Source organism: Amphiura filiformis, chromosome 19 (genome assembly GCF_039555335.1).
Source record: "Amphiura filiformis chromosome 19, Afil_fr2py, whole genome shotgun sequence".
In the NCBI taxonomy this organism is placed as follows: domain Eukaryota; kingdom Metazoa; phylum Echinodermata; class Ophiuroidea; order Amphilepidida; family Amphiuridae; genus Amphiura; species Amphiura filiformis.
In genome coordinates, this window is record NC_092646.1 from 52,605,255 (window position 1) to 52,619,762 (window position 14,508).

General features: G+C 37.3%; 1 protein-coding gene across 1 annotated transcript in view; it reads left to right on the forward strand.

The window, feature by feature from the left end:
• LOC140141465 (uncharacterized) overlaps positions 1–14,508 on the forward strand; it is a 37,734-nt gene that overhangs the window by 14,930 nt on the left and 8,296 nt on the right. The window contains exons 9-13 of the mRNA XM_072163336.1: positions 4,652–4,832; positions 5,565–5,733; positions 8,433–8,537; positions 9,836–9,889; positions 10,629–10,770. Coding sequence (XP_072019437.1) covers positions 4,652–4,832; positions 5,565–5,733; positions 8,433–8,537; positions 9,836–9,889; positions 10,629–10,763 — 644 coding nt within the window. The 3' untranslated portion in view covers positions 10,764–10,770. The remainder of the gene's footprint in view (positions 1–4,651; positions 4,833–5,564; positions 5,734–8,432; positions 8,538–9,835; positions 9,890–10,628; positions 10,771–14,508) is intronic.

The window sequence follows — 14,508 nt, forward strand, 5'->3', positions numbered from 1 at the left end:
AGGCAAAAAAAAAATTATGTTAAGGTTGCCCTCCGCGAGCGATCGAAAAAATTAGAAATCTTGGGTCGGTTTTTTTCTTCTTTGTTTTTCCAATCACTTTTTTTTTAAAGAAACCTTAAAGTTTGACAGTATCAAGGACACTTGGTATTTGTTATTCTCTCATTTTATTCATTAAATGCATATTTGATTAAAAACAAGTATTTCCCTTTAAATTCATTCCAAAAATGCACAATGTTTTACCGTAAAATGTTCAAGCATTTGTCAATACTAGCCGTTTCAAAATGGAGGAAAAATGGAGAAAAAGCACATGGAAAAAAAGGATCAAAAAAAAAAGGATCCTACCGACCCTTTAAATTTTTGTCTTGGAAGGGCAACCAAACAATTTATTTTTTTTGGCTTAAGGAACATGGATTACAAAGCAGTAATTGCCCTTCACCAGAGTGATTTATCAAAATCAGTCATTTGTCAATGCCTAGCATACTTTAAATAACATTAGTTGAAGAAAAATAATAAATAAAAAGTCACATTGCTACTTGGTGAATAATGATTGCAACTGGTAGCCAGGCAAGGAATTCACAAACATCAGAATTAATTGGTATACATTTAGAAGATGTTAGGCATGTAACTGAGATGGAGAAATTCTGGATATTGAAAAGATTGTCTCGGTTGGAGGGGAAACAGGGTCCGATATGGGCTGATTTGATGATTATTTTAATTATTTCTGTCCGATTACCTGAAAATATTTTTCCAAGGGAAAATCCATTGCCAGGGATGCAAATTTTCAGGTTTTTGCCTGAATTCAGGCTTTTTTGTAGTCCAGATTTACACAATTTGTTTTATTTTCAGCCTGTTTTAGGGCCATTATGATCATTTTCACGCTGTTCAGGCTTATTCAGGCTTTTTGTTACAAGTGGACTTTTATCCCTGCATTGTTTATGTCCATTGTAGATGTTCACAGTTGGAGAATCCAGCAGAGAAACGGAGATCTCAATCGATCCCAGGATATCAATGCACATCAAATTTGCACCATTATATTTTTTCCAGAACATTTGCTGTATTTAATACATCATTATTATTATGTTTGTGTTATATAAACAAATCATCACTGGAGTCATTAATTGAAAACATTGTCAAGTGTTGTCACAGCTGTCTGTGCATGTATTCATGCATAGTGCCCCAACCATGTGTGTAGTGTATGTTATGTGTTAATGTTTGATTTGTTGAATATATGGAAGGCAGTTTACATCGATGGGCCAGGTTCTCCGTAGTTGGAATGTTCCCGGGGATGTGACACAGGTTTGAGGTACCTTTCATTGATTTTTGTATATTGATGGCTGGGTTTTTCAGTGGAGACCAATGCACACTTTGGGCAAAAGTGTCCTTAAGGGATGAAATCAACACTCGACCAGCGGTTGAACCGCGTTCCATTGTTTAGAACAGTAGAATCCGGCTTCAACCTGACGGAACCGCCTGGAACCGGCGGTCGACCACCAGTTGAGTTTTGATTTCACCCCTAAAGTGAAAAATTGGTATAATACTAATGGGTTGCAAAACCAGCAAAAAGTAGGTATAGAGAAAGGCAGCATCCAAAAATCTGTGTGGCACATCCCTGAACAAATTCTTTTCAAAGAACCCCTCAGGATTTACCAGCGTCTACTACCGCCATAATCAGAACATGAAAATATTGTTTTACATGTAGTATCTCAGTATCAGTACTGTATGAGTAGCATGACATTTAGTTTAGAGTGTTGTAGTTAATATTTGATATGTCTGTTACTAGTTGTGGCCTTTTAGAAATCTAAATTACAGCATGCCATGTGGTACTAGCTGCAGACTCTAGTTAAAGAGGTATATGTGTTTGAAAATTTTAGGCGATTCCAGTTGAAATCTACACTACCCCTGTAGAAGATTTTGGAAATATCTTCCACAGAGGGAGTATGAATTTCAAATAGAATGAACATATTAGCAGCTCCATTTGAAACTCCTCTCCCTTAGGGGAAGTTTCAGCTTGAATCTTTCTCAGAGGGTGTATGAAATTCAAATGGAGCTGCCTGATTTGCTCATTCCGTGGCAGATATTTCCAAAATCTTCCACAGGGGTAGTGTGGATTTTATATGGAATAGCCTAATGCAGTCAAAAAAAGATTTTGTCTCAAAATATCAAGAGCTATCTCAAGAACCACTGAACCAATACTAGGCTTGTTTGTACTCATTTTAATACATTTTTCATGCTGATTTCAAATATGGTCATATAAAAATTATACAATTCTGATATTTTGTGTGTATATGTACAGCCGCCAGTATCAGGAATATAGTTCCTCAAACTTTTTAAGTAATGTTTTTTGTGGAGGGTGTCTGTCTTTCGTCTCTTTCATAAAAAAAAAACACTCATTTAAAGTTTGTTCGGCTTAAAATATTTGTTTTTTTGTTGCTGCGTGCGTCAACATGAGCATGCGCCAGTCATGCATTGTGCAACGCGCAACTAGTGTAAGCGCTGTGCCAACTGCATGCATGCCATTCTATATCAATACACAATGTTATGAGTCTTAAAATTTTTTGCCTATTATAAGCCGAACAAACTTCAGAAGCATATGCTTGTAGTTGGAATTCTATGATATTTTAACAAGACTTCAGAAAAGTGACCTCACCCAAGAAGATTATGAGATTATGATGGCGTTGCTCACCCCTATCCTATTTCTAACCCTAGATGTCAGAGGATAAAAGGGATCTATGACAAATGCCTCATCAAAGACAGCAATTAAAAGTATTTCAAGATGTTTCAGATGTGGTTTGGTTTTTGCAGGCTCATCATGTAATATTCTACCATTTATTGGGCTATACTTTTTGAAATCCACATTTCCCATGTGGAAGATTTAGAAAGCCTTTAACAGAGGGAGTATGTGTTTCAAATAAACTGAGTTCAAAAAGAAACTTATAATTTTTCACAAGGTCATATCTTGAAATCCTGTCTATCAAATTCTACCAAAATGACACACAGGTTACTTCAATGCTCTACTCTTAACACATGTCAGTAACCAAACAGTTATCCAACTGACACAACAGCAAAATGCACTGACATGGAATAGCTTCCTGGACCACATGCACAGCCCAGCCCTGTTTCATGAAAAAAGTATATGAAAAGCAGAAAGCAGCGCCATTTTATCATCAGAGCAAGGATCTTGTGTGCATTCTCACAGATTTTTTGTGCTGGGTGCCAAATGTTGGGCTGTGAAAGTGGAGGAAGTCCAGGAAGCTGTCCCATGACAGTGCATTTTGCTGTTGTGTCAGTTGGACAACTGCTTGGTTACTGACAAGTGTTTTGAGTAGAGTATTAAAGTAATCTTTTGTGCAATTTTGGTTCATTTTGATTGACAGTATTTTAAGATATGACCTTGTGATTCACAAGTTGTAAAAAATTATAAGTTTCTTTTTGAGAATTGGGCAACTCCCATTTGAAATACTCACTCCAGTTGTGGAAGATATAGACAGGTGGAGTATGAGTTTCAAAATAATTAACCCTAGCCAATACTATTTGCAAAAAACATACTCCCTCTGGGGTAGACTTTCCTTAAATCTTCTTCATACTCCCTCTGTGGCAGATATTTCCAAAATCTTCCACAGGGGTAGGGGGGGGTCGTCGCCTATGGCAAAATAATAACTGCATTTTAAATCAAGATGGTCATAAGTACATAGTGATAACAAAGCACATATGTGACACGATCTGGTCCATGGGGGCCAAAGGCTGCAAACATGAAATTGAGATAAAGGCAAACATATGGAGTAAAAAACAATAAAACACATAAGAAAATGTATATCACAATACCTCATAACTTTAGAACCAAGTATGCTAGACCTTTGGTGTTTTCGGTATATGATAGCATAATGTAACCACAAGGTAATAATTATAGTAACTAAATGTTCAAAAATGCCTTCTTTGGCCCCCATGGAGCAGATCGTGTCACATATGACCTTCTTGCATTAGGTCAATCTATTATGTTCTTCATGTTGATGTGATATTTGAGATGATGTGCACGATCTATTCACTGTAAATACATCATACCTTAGTTACTGGTTCACACATGGTTTGCACACCTGTTAGATATCCATTGATTTTATGTTGTAATCATTTTGATTGTGAACACAAATTGCGTGAACCAGTTGATCTTTTAACGATCAATTTTGACGTCACACTAATTAGGTGTTATATGTTGTAACCAGTATCATCCATAATAATTACCTTGAACGAGTTTTAAGTTTCAGAAAATGTTGCTTGATTGAAAAAATGGAACAAGGCTTCAAGTATGAAACTAACTGCAAAAATATATTTGATGTGTATAAATGTGACAGGGCATATCAAAAGATACCTCATGTCTACTACAGTAGTGCATCAAACCAACAAATAATAAAGAAAATAATAAGAAACTTGGATCAAATTTGCATCGTACTCCAGAACTAAATAATGCTTTGTGTAGAGCAATGTATCATTTTAAAGCTTGTTTTCTTCTCTTTTCATTACGATATAAATCTCAGTTTTGAAAAATGTAGATATGAAGTACCTTTCATTTCAACCCGTCACAAATGTAAACATTTTTATATATCAGGGTTTCAATGTCCACAAAATTACGATTTGAATTCTTTTTATTTGTTTACAGAACCTCAAGTAAATGGAACAACAACTCCAGCAGCACCAGCAGCAGCACCAGTAGAGAAACCCAAAGAGAATATGACAGAAGAAGAGCGAGCCAAGGCTGCGTTGGCGGAGAGACGGCGACAAGCCAGGGAGAAAGCAGAAAGGGAAGCAGAGTTGGAAAGGCAAAGACAAGAACAGCTACAGTGAGTTGTGTCTAATTATTGATAACAAATTAGGGAGTTTGGTGAATTTGCAATTCTAAAAACTTTTAGTCTATATTGTTTTCGGAAATGGTATTTGCAATGCGAAGAATAGGGTTATCCACACCCCAGTAACAGGGATGTAGCTACAGTGAGCGGTGGTGGGCGGCAGAGCCCACTACTCAGTTTTGGAGCCTACCACTCAGCTCCAATTTTAGCACTGGAGCCCACCACTCAAGAGGCCAAAATTGCACCATTTTATTAAATTAGTTAAGAATTTGGTCAATTTTGGCGAACAATTTACAAATATGCATTATTTTCATCAAATCCCACCCAGCACTAAAAATATCCTAGCTACAACCCTATCCCGGAAAGATATCAAATTTTGTTTTCGTTTATGTTTATGTGTATTTCATTTAAATTTCTGTGTAAACTGTATGATTTAAGGTATTAAAGGGGTTTTTAGTAATGTTTTGGTTTGTCTTTCTTTTGTTCAGCGCCTTGAGGTGTACGCGTAAGGCGCTATAAAAATGCGTTTTTGTTGTTGTTGTTGTTGTTGTTGTTGTTGTTGTTGTTGTTGTTGTTGTTGTTGTTGTTGTTGTTGTTGTTGTTGTTGTTAAGGGGGTCAAATTAAGATAATTACGTTTCCAGAGCACTGAGAGCTCCCTGCATGCTAAATAACCACCTATTGGATTGCTATTGACTTGCAATGAATTCTTTTACTTGTTTTATTAGGAGGGAAGAAGAAGAAAGAGAAAGAAGAGAAGAGGAGGAAAGGATAAGACAGGAGGAAGAAGACAGAAGGCTAGCAGAAGTACACAGGAAAGCTGAGGAAGAAAGATTACAAAAAGCTATTGAAGATAATAAACGAGAACAACAAAGGAAAGAAGAGGAGGCAAGAGAGGTAAAGAAAATATTTACACAAATTAAGGTGGTACTACACCTTGGTAAATTTATGACTATTTTTGCATTTTCTCAAAAATAATAACACACTGGTAACAAAGGTTATGTATATTATAGGGGCAAGGAATCAAGTTACTACACTGGAATTTCAGTGACTCAAGACAAGCGGTACGTTATTTATGATAAGAAAAGAGGTACCGCTAGAATGTACCTCATTTCTTTACATATATAATGAATCATTGAAATTTCAGTGAAGTAATTGGATTCCTTGCCCTATAATATACATAACTTTTGTTACCAGTGTGTAGTTATTTTTTGAGAAAATGCAAAATTAGTCTAAAATTTATCAGAGGGTGTAGTACCACCTTAAAGCAATAGATTTTGATACACAAATCCAAATTTTTGAATTGCATTTCTGAGCTTTCGATAGTAGGGTATGCCATCTTGATCGCATATGCTTTCCAGGCTCACTGCACCTCTCGCGGGAACTGGTAGTCTAATTCCTATGTTGTGATATGTGCTTAATCAGCAAGTCAAACCTACATACTTTGCTATTGAAAGCTAAGAAATGCGAGTTAAAAATTATATGAACAATCCTGCAAATACAACTCGTCAATCACAAGGTTTTGAATTAAATCAAATACTGGAACTTACATTTTTTGCAACTTGCTACGTTGCGTCTGAAACCATCAGACTTCATCAGGCAACTGACCCGCTGGGCTGGTCATGTGACACTTTGAGACGGCTAGGGATCCTCTTGATGGCCCGGTCCCATGCGTGAGATAAGTTGTGCCTCAGTCTCCCTTTCTTGTTAAGTGGCGGCTGCTCTACTCTCTCCCAGATGGCTTCCTTGATGCCTCTCCTATGCCACTGTTCCTCCTTATCGAGAATCACTGCGTCCTCAATGTTAAAACAATATTGTAACATTTCTCAGTAATGTACTTTAATAAGCTAACAACTAACATGCCCTGCAAAAATCAAAGCGTTAGGGGCTGTATTGGGGACAATATCTGCTCTCTATAATAAACTGTCTTAATAAGACGTTTAATTCATACAATCAAATTATTAGTAGAACACGTACATGATGTGTACATGGTGTACAGGATGCACAGCAGCTGACCAACCTCGGAAGTCACGCTGGATGGAGTGACAAGCATTGTCTCTGAATGTTATGTATGATATTAAACAAGTATTAACTTAAGGTGGCTGTGTACTCTCAGACATGCATGTAGTAAAAGTGCAATAACTTTGTAATTATTCGCGCAAGATATATAAAAGTATACATTTTTATAAAGGCAAGACATCAATAAATCTTAATATAAATACAGATTTGGCAATATTGAGGTTAAAAAACACTCTTTCCAAAATATTTTATTTTGTTTTTAGCTCAATCTTGAGGCTCCATTCCAAAAACGTTTTTTTATTTTTTGATATTGGCCTTATTTTTGAGATATTGACCATATAAGGCATCAAATTGAACTTTTTAAAATTCACAAACGCCTATTTGCACAAAATGATGCCTAAAATCGGAAATAGACCAAAATGTATAAAAAATGAGAAAACCGTTTCTTCAGTCGATCATGCTTTTTACGATGATCATATTTGCTTACCTTTAGATGCTGTATTTATTGAGTTATCGTGTACCTAAATCGTCATTTTACCGAGAAAATGAACATTGAAATAATGGCCGTTGAAGTTTAAAGTGGTCACATTTTGCACTTTCATCGAATCTTACAGGAGAGTGCGGCAGTTTTCGTTTTTCTACCTTATATTACGTAAACATCGGGTAAATCCACAGCCCCTTGAGAAGTTTGAGCGAAATCCATTCATAATTTGATATTTAAATCGGGGGAAAGAACTTGAAAAAACCCACATTTTATCAGCTAAAACGGAGCCATTTGACCGCTAGGTTTTTGTGAAATCAGTGCTTCCGTGTTGCTTCCATAAGATGCGCCACGCATGCAGATAAGCGTTGCGTATGCGTAGCGTATTTGTGTGTTAACAAAATGCGCGATACGCAACGCGATGCTGGTACAACAAAGATTTTCTTTCCTTTTCAATTTCCATTACGAGTGGAAGAGTGAAATAAAATCCTTAAAATATTGCAGTTGGAATTTACAAATCTGGATTTTCATTCCTTGTATTTATAAAAAACATAACAAAGTACAAACTTATCAAAAAAACTCAATTTTGCGAAAGAAACCATGTCTAGAGTACACAGCCGCGTTAATGATGTATATTCATACGTAGCGGTAAACGTAAATAGGAAGCAATTTTAGACTTCTACGCTACTCAAATTTCACTGAAATTTGAGTAGCGTAGAAGTCTAAAATTGCTTCCTATACTATTTAAGTATTAACTTTCTTAAATTTGTTTAATGGTCGCAATATATAATCACTTGGTGAAAGATGTTTTGTTCAGTTCCACTTGCCATTCCAGGTCATGGAATATAGGAATATCAGTCTTGTTCGCCTCATGATTATATTGCAGCCATCGCACTCATAGGCAGTTACTATTTGTATGCTGCTGGGGTAAGACAGGGAGAAGGATATTGCTGACAAAACTGACACCTGAGGGTTACCCCCTGAAAAAAATGTTGAAACAACCATGGTTTTTGTAATAAATCCTGCAGCCCACAAATCATTTGCCTTTTTTTAACCAATTTAAAAGTTAAATCTCACCTTATGCCTTTATTTACAGAAAGAAGAGGAGGAAAAGAAGAGACAAGAAGATATTGCCAAGAAAGAGGAAGAAATACAAGAAAAACTCAAGAAGGAAGAGGAAGAAAGAGATGCAAGGAAGAAGGTAAAGAATGGGGTCCCTGGAGGTTCTTGATATTGGATTCGGTGAGGTTATGCGGCTGGGATTCAAAAATCTTATTCCCATAATAAACCACATTTGACGAAAAAGGGACGCAAAAATATATTAATACAGTGCATCGAAGTTATGTAAATTTGCCAAATTCTGGAACATTTGTGCAATTCTGCTAAAAAAACAATGAAACATTAGCATTTTTCTGTTTTTTGTTTTCTTTCTTTGAGAGATTTGAAAAGCACCCCTTCAGAAAACTTTTTCCTGAAATTTATGACCCAATTCTAAATTTTGCCAGGGACTTTGGTATTTCAGTACCAGTAAGCTTAGGTACTGAACAAGTTAGTTATGGTAATACAGACCTGCCAACTGTCTCTCATTTTGAGGGACTGTCCATCATTTGGGGTTTTCTGAAGTGAAAAAGAGGGATTGTCCTGCTTTCTGAAAATTTCAGTGAAGGCAAATATAAATGAAAAACGTGATGCAGAAAGTGATGCAGATTTCACTTTAAAAATTTGCTATAGCATTCGCTTTAGTCTATTGTGATAGATTTATACCTGCAAAACCTTCTCTGAATTCTGAAAGTATTGCACAACTCAAGTCGTTGAATTTGTCGGTAGCTGGTTTGTGTACATGTACAAGGTTTTTGCCTCAGTGTCCCGCTTTCTGACTTTGGCAGGTTGGGAGGTCTGGAATAACTAAAATTGTCAAAATTTCCAGCTTCGGTCGGAGTAGATCAGATTGTGCCACATAATGCGGAATGGGCTATCCCAGTTTAAATCCATACACCCCCTATGGAAGAAATGACCTTAATCTCCCACACAGGGAGTGTGAATTTCAAATGGGGTTACCTGAATGGGTGACTCCATTTGAAATCTACACCCCCTTGTGGGATATATTAAGGTCATGTCTATAAAGGGGACAGATTAGAAGTATGAACATTTACCGTACTGACGCTGAGTATAGTCCCACCCGTTATGGGGTGAACATTTTTCAAAATTGGGGGTGGGACTATACTCGAATTTCAAAAAAAAAGAAAAAAGTGTAGTGTCCCTGGACCTAGACCTAAATGCTAGGATCATTCATGGTTGACCTAAAGAAAAAAAAAATTCAAGATGTTTTGTATTTTTAATATGAAAATTGATAATTTGTATTCATGTCATACTCTATTAATGATTTCAAAATGCATTGAATTTGAATGGGTGGGTGGGACTTCACTCGAAGGTGGGACTATACTCGCGTCAGTACGGTATATGACAAATTGAGAGTGTTTGTTTATTTTCCTCCAACAGAGAGTAGAAGAAATCATGAAAAGAGCAAGGAGGGGTGCACAAGCAGCTGGACAGGTAATTATATAAGACTGGTATATAATGTTATGGGTGCAGAATTCAGAAGGCTCTGAAATCTGCCTTCAGTGCACTTATAAAATGGTGGGGCCACAGACTACTACAGACCATGTATCAAATTCCCTGTGCATTGTATGCTGTGAATTCTTGCATATTCATGAGGGCCGATTGTTCGATCATGCAGTGTCTAACAATAAAATACACTCATCTACTCTAGGTTCCAGAGTAAAAATAAGTACAGCTTGTCTGTACGCAGTGCGATAATACTCATATATGAGGAAGGCACTAATATGAAAGAAGAAGAATAATGCCAGCGTTGCGTGCCTTAGCGTATACTATACACGATAGAGCTGGCGCGTGCTAATCGCGATAGACTATGAAAATACTTGGTAAGTGCGTAGCAATTTTGCCTGTCGCATTTCATGGAACATTCGGCCCTCATTATCAGTTGATGCTGTGACTTTGACTTGTACGCGGTCTGTTATCTTTAACCCAGAGAACTAAGTATAATAAACTTTGTGTATTTGTGCTTTAGCTCAGTTGGTTAGAGCGTTGTGCTGGTAATCGAAGGTCGCCGGTTGAATTCGGCCGGATGCACTGGGGTTTTTTTCAACATTTATGTGCACTCTCAAAAAGTTAACCAAATTTACCTTAAAAAGAATGTACATTATGATGTTATAAACTGTACTGATATAAAAACTAACAAAAATTGATGTCTCTTTTAATTTGTTGTTTGCAGGAGAGCAGTGAGGGTTCCACTCCGCCTAACGACCCTGCCTCCGACCCATCGTCAGAACCCAAAACAAATGGCCTTAGTAGCAGTAGTATACTTAACAACGAAAAATATAAAAATCTTCTAATAAATCGCTCATGACTATCAGGTGAGGAAGATAACGGCGAAGATGATGTTGTAGATAATGAGGAGGGTGGGGAGGAGGAGGAGGTGGAGGCAACCACTAACGGAAACAAAATGATTCCATATCGGACGAGAAAGAAATGGTGGACGGAGAAAATGCACGCCCGATCACGGGGCGAAGTTGAGGATTCCTTATCCTCTAACCAAGTCCCACCGAGGAAGATGTAGATACTAATAAAGACATACCCCTTGTCCCAAATGACCAAGAGGAGGAGAGCCCCCGTCTGCAGAGATATACCAGTCCTCTACTAAAGTGATCGTCCGTCAGGCGACGAGTCGTCCTCTTGGCGACTTGACCCCTTCTCCTTCTTCTGCGTCGTCCCCTTCTTTCACGGCTCCTCGTGGTGGCGTAGATAATGTAAATGTTAATGAGTATGCTAATGATGGGAATGAAAATGGTGGTGGTAGTGGTGTCGGTGATGGCCTAACTGGTCTTAATGTTGGCCTTGATATTGGCATGAAAAATGCTAATAATGATGAACTAAATGCTAACCTTATGCAGACTACGGGAGCGAGCTCTGCGGCCTCCGAGGAGGATCGGAGAACGCCCGGTGTCGGCGTGAATTTATCCTTCAGTCTGGATGCGGGCGTTAAGCAACAACAAGCCACGACTTTGCCTGAGGAACTTGCAGCAGGTACAGATATTGCATGCTTGTTGTCATGGTAACCCACTTGCCCTTTGACCTGCCTGCTGAGCTGTGGTTTGCCGATTTGCAGTGCGTATGCCTGCAGTGAGCCTTTTGTTTTGTGCATGCAGTGAGCCATTATACGTTCAGTGAGCTGTTTTCTTGTACTCCTTAGTTGTCTCTTTACCACACAAATCGGATAATAGGTTGAGCTTCCCAACAGTTCAGTATTTAATATTTACCAGTTCAAAAAGGTTAACTTGGAAGCAGCATTTTATAAGAAACAAAAATGTTATGTAATAATCGGATTAACTATACCATAGCAATAGGTGAAAACAATTTTTGAATATACCGCGCTGCATTGGTACGTTCACACGGTACCGCTGCATTGAACCATATCATGCTGATCACTCGCAACTGTAAGATTAGTATCTTTGAAAAGACCGGTATTGTATTCAATCGATGAGTGCAACCTGCTTAAAGTGCAGCGATATGTTCAAAATTGTTTTCACCTATTGCTATGGTAGTTAATCCGATTTATATCACTTCACCAGCGTATGTTGATGGTCTTGCAGCGCCGTGAAGAAGAGGATCCACCCTCACAAAGAGCTAACAAATCATACTTTCTGGAGAAATACAAAATCAACCAGTAATCTTGTTTCTGCTGCTTCCAATACCAAATCTACAAAAATAAAACTAGTGATTTGTGGTGGTGAGAGATGTCTTCTGTTGATTATTGTTTTATCTTTATTTTCCTTTTTCCTTTTCAGTTTTATTTGTTTTGTTTCTGCATTCTTGTCAACACTGTATAGTTTCATGTACTGCAGATACAGAAACGTTGCTCGTCTCTTTACAATGTGAAATATTTGTTTTGTTTTCTTTTATTTCTTCTTTTGCCTGGGTTACTCAGTCAGTGGATATTTTTAAACAGTGTGTTACTTTGTGCAGTGGAATTGATCAAATTAATGATGTTATGATTTTGTTGTGGAATCACTATTTTTACCCCCAAAATCATCCAAAAATCACTCAATTATGCAAAATTACCCAAAATATTCAGCAGAGTACCAACATATCGCCACCCAAATTTGAATGGCTATTTCTTTCAGCAGTTTGAGCTGAAGTATCCAAATATTATGAAAGATGTTTCATGAAATTTACTGAAATAATCATCTTTAGTTTTCAAATTTGTCTTGGCTTGTCATCATAAAATAATGATAGTACAAAACATGGATATTGTATGAAATAGTCAGTAGGACTGAAGGGGATTAAGCTTAAAATTGCTCAGAAATCTAAAAGCTCTAATTTGATTGGTTACTTAGATGATTGTAACATGGAATTAACCAATCTGAGGCACTGTAAGAAAAGCAGTAGTGTCCATGTGTGTAACCAGAGAAGATGATAAAAGAGGAGGTCGCTCGCTGCTCACATCAAATAAATAATGTGTGCATCCGCCTATTGATGGAAACAATGATTTAATCCGATTGATCAACTAATACGATAAGTGGCTTTGCGAGTCACGACTGTCTAGCTCTAAGCGGCGCATGCCTGGATATCAATTTGTTACGTCAGTTGACTGCGAAATATAATTTCTGTATTGTTTGGCATGACCGGCTGCTAAGTTTGACCCGAGATCCTGTGAAAAAGACCCTCATTTTGGAACCAAATAGCATTTTGGACACGTTTGGACACAAAAGCGGGAGTATATGGAGAAACTGGCATGAGTTTGAATTACTGATTACACTAGTTTTAAGTTTCCGTAAACTGCCGCAAATATTCAAATGGTTATCATTTAAATTTCTTTTCCTTTGACCTTATATTAATTGTATTGGAAAATTAATTATGCTTGACTTTCCATAACTTAACAAAACTTTTGATTTTTTAATGGGAGTTGCAATATATATAATGCTTTTTCACTCGTTTAAAAATCATGGTCACCCTGCAGTTATTATTATTATTTTTAAAGAAAAAAAAGCATGATTTGACTGCGAAATTGTGAATTTAACGATGTACTTCCGTGTGTGGAATATTTTCTCCACTAAGAGAACTACCGAATCAGTCGAGCGTGTGGCGGATGAACAGATTACCACAAAGGAAGTTTCAAGTGGTCTTTTAAGCTGCCCAAACAAAGAAAAGTGAATGGAGGTTAACTGTGGGTAATCGGATTATATGTTCGAGCGATCTCCTCTTTTCTCATCTTCTCTGGTGTAACACATAAATGACATCCTGTCCATTGAAAAAAAAAAAACATTACCAAAGACCACCCGGTGAACCCAGTTTATCATTTCCACTGATGAAATAGTACAACATGGGAGATAAAAAACAAAATTAAAATGGCAAATTTTTACATAAAACACTTTTTCTTTTACTTGAAACCTGCACTTCTGTGATGCCTTTGTAATTTCTGTTGTTTCAGTGGATTTGTGTTATTATTTCTTGCATGTAGCAGTTGCCGTATGATGTAGGCTGACACTTGATTTGACAATGTAATTGCATGGCTAGCTTGATATCTGTATACACGCACATATCTTCTCTTGCTGATTTGCTGCTTCTTTTCTTTGCTATTAAACTGTAGTCTATTGTGCCCTGTACACCATCTGTGTAAGAGCTTGGAGCCTATTGGAACCATCATGAAAGACAACCAAAGAGTTTTAAGTCACTCATGTATTTTATTCACTGTTTAAGAGCCTCAAAAGTTGTGTTAAAAATAATATGCTGTGTTTGCAATAGCATTTCAACATCTTATTGAGAAGGAAAAGGACAACCAAATGATGGCTCATGACAAAATTTGAGACTCATTTTATCAACATTCCTTGTACCAGTGGAACAGAGTGCATGTTCTCAAGTCGGCTAAACAGCAGGGCTCACTACTACCGCACCTATCTGCAGATTGCGTGAACAGCCACTTACTGTACAATCATGCACTTGTGGCACTACACTCTAGGACTCTTGCCTTGATGAAAAGAATTTTGATAAATGGCATAACTATGAATTCCGCATTCCACAACTCTGTTTGTAGCACATGTCACACTTGCATGTGACTTCACACAATGGAATAAAAAGACTTCCAGAACCCCAAA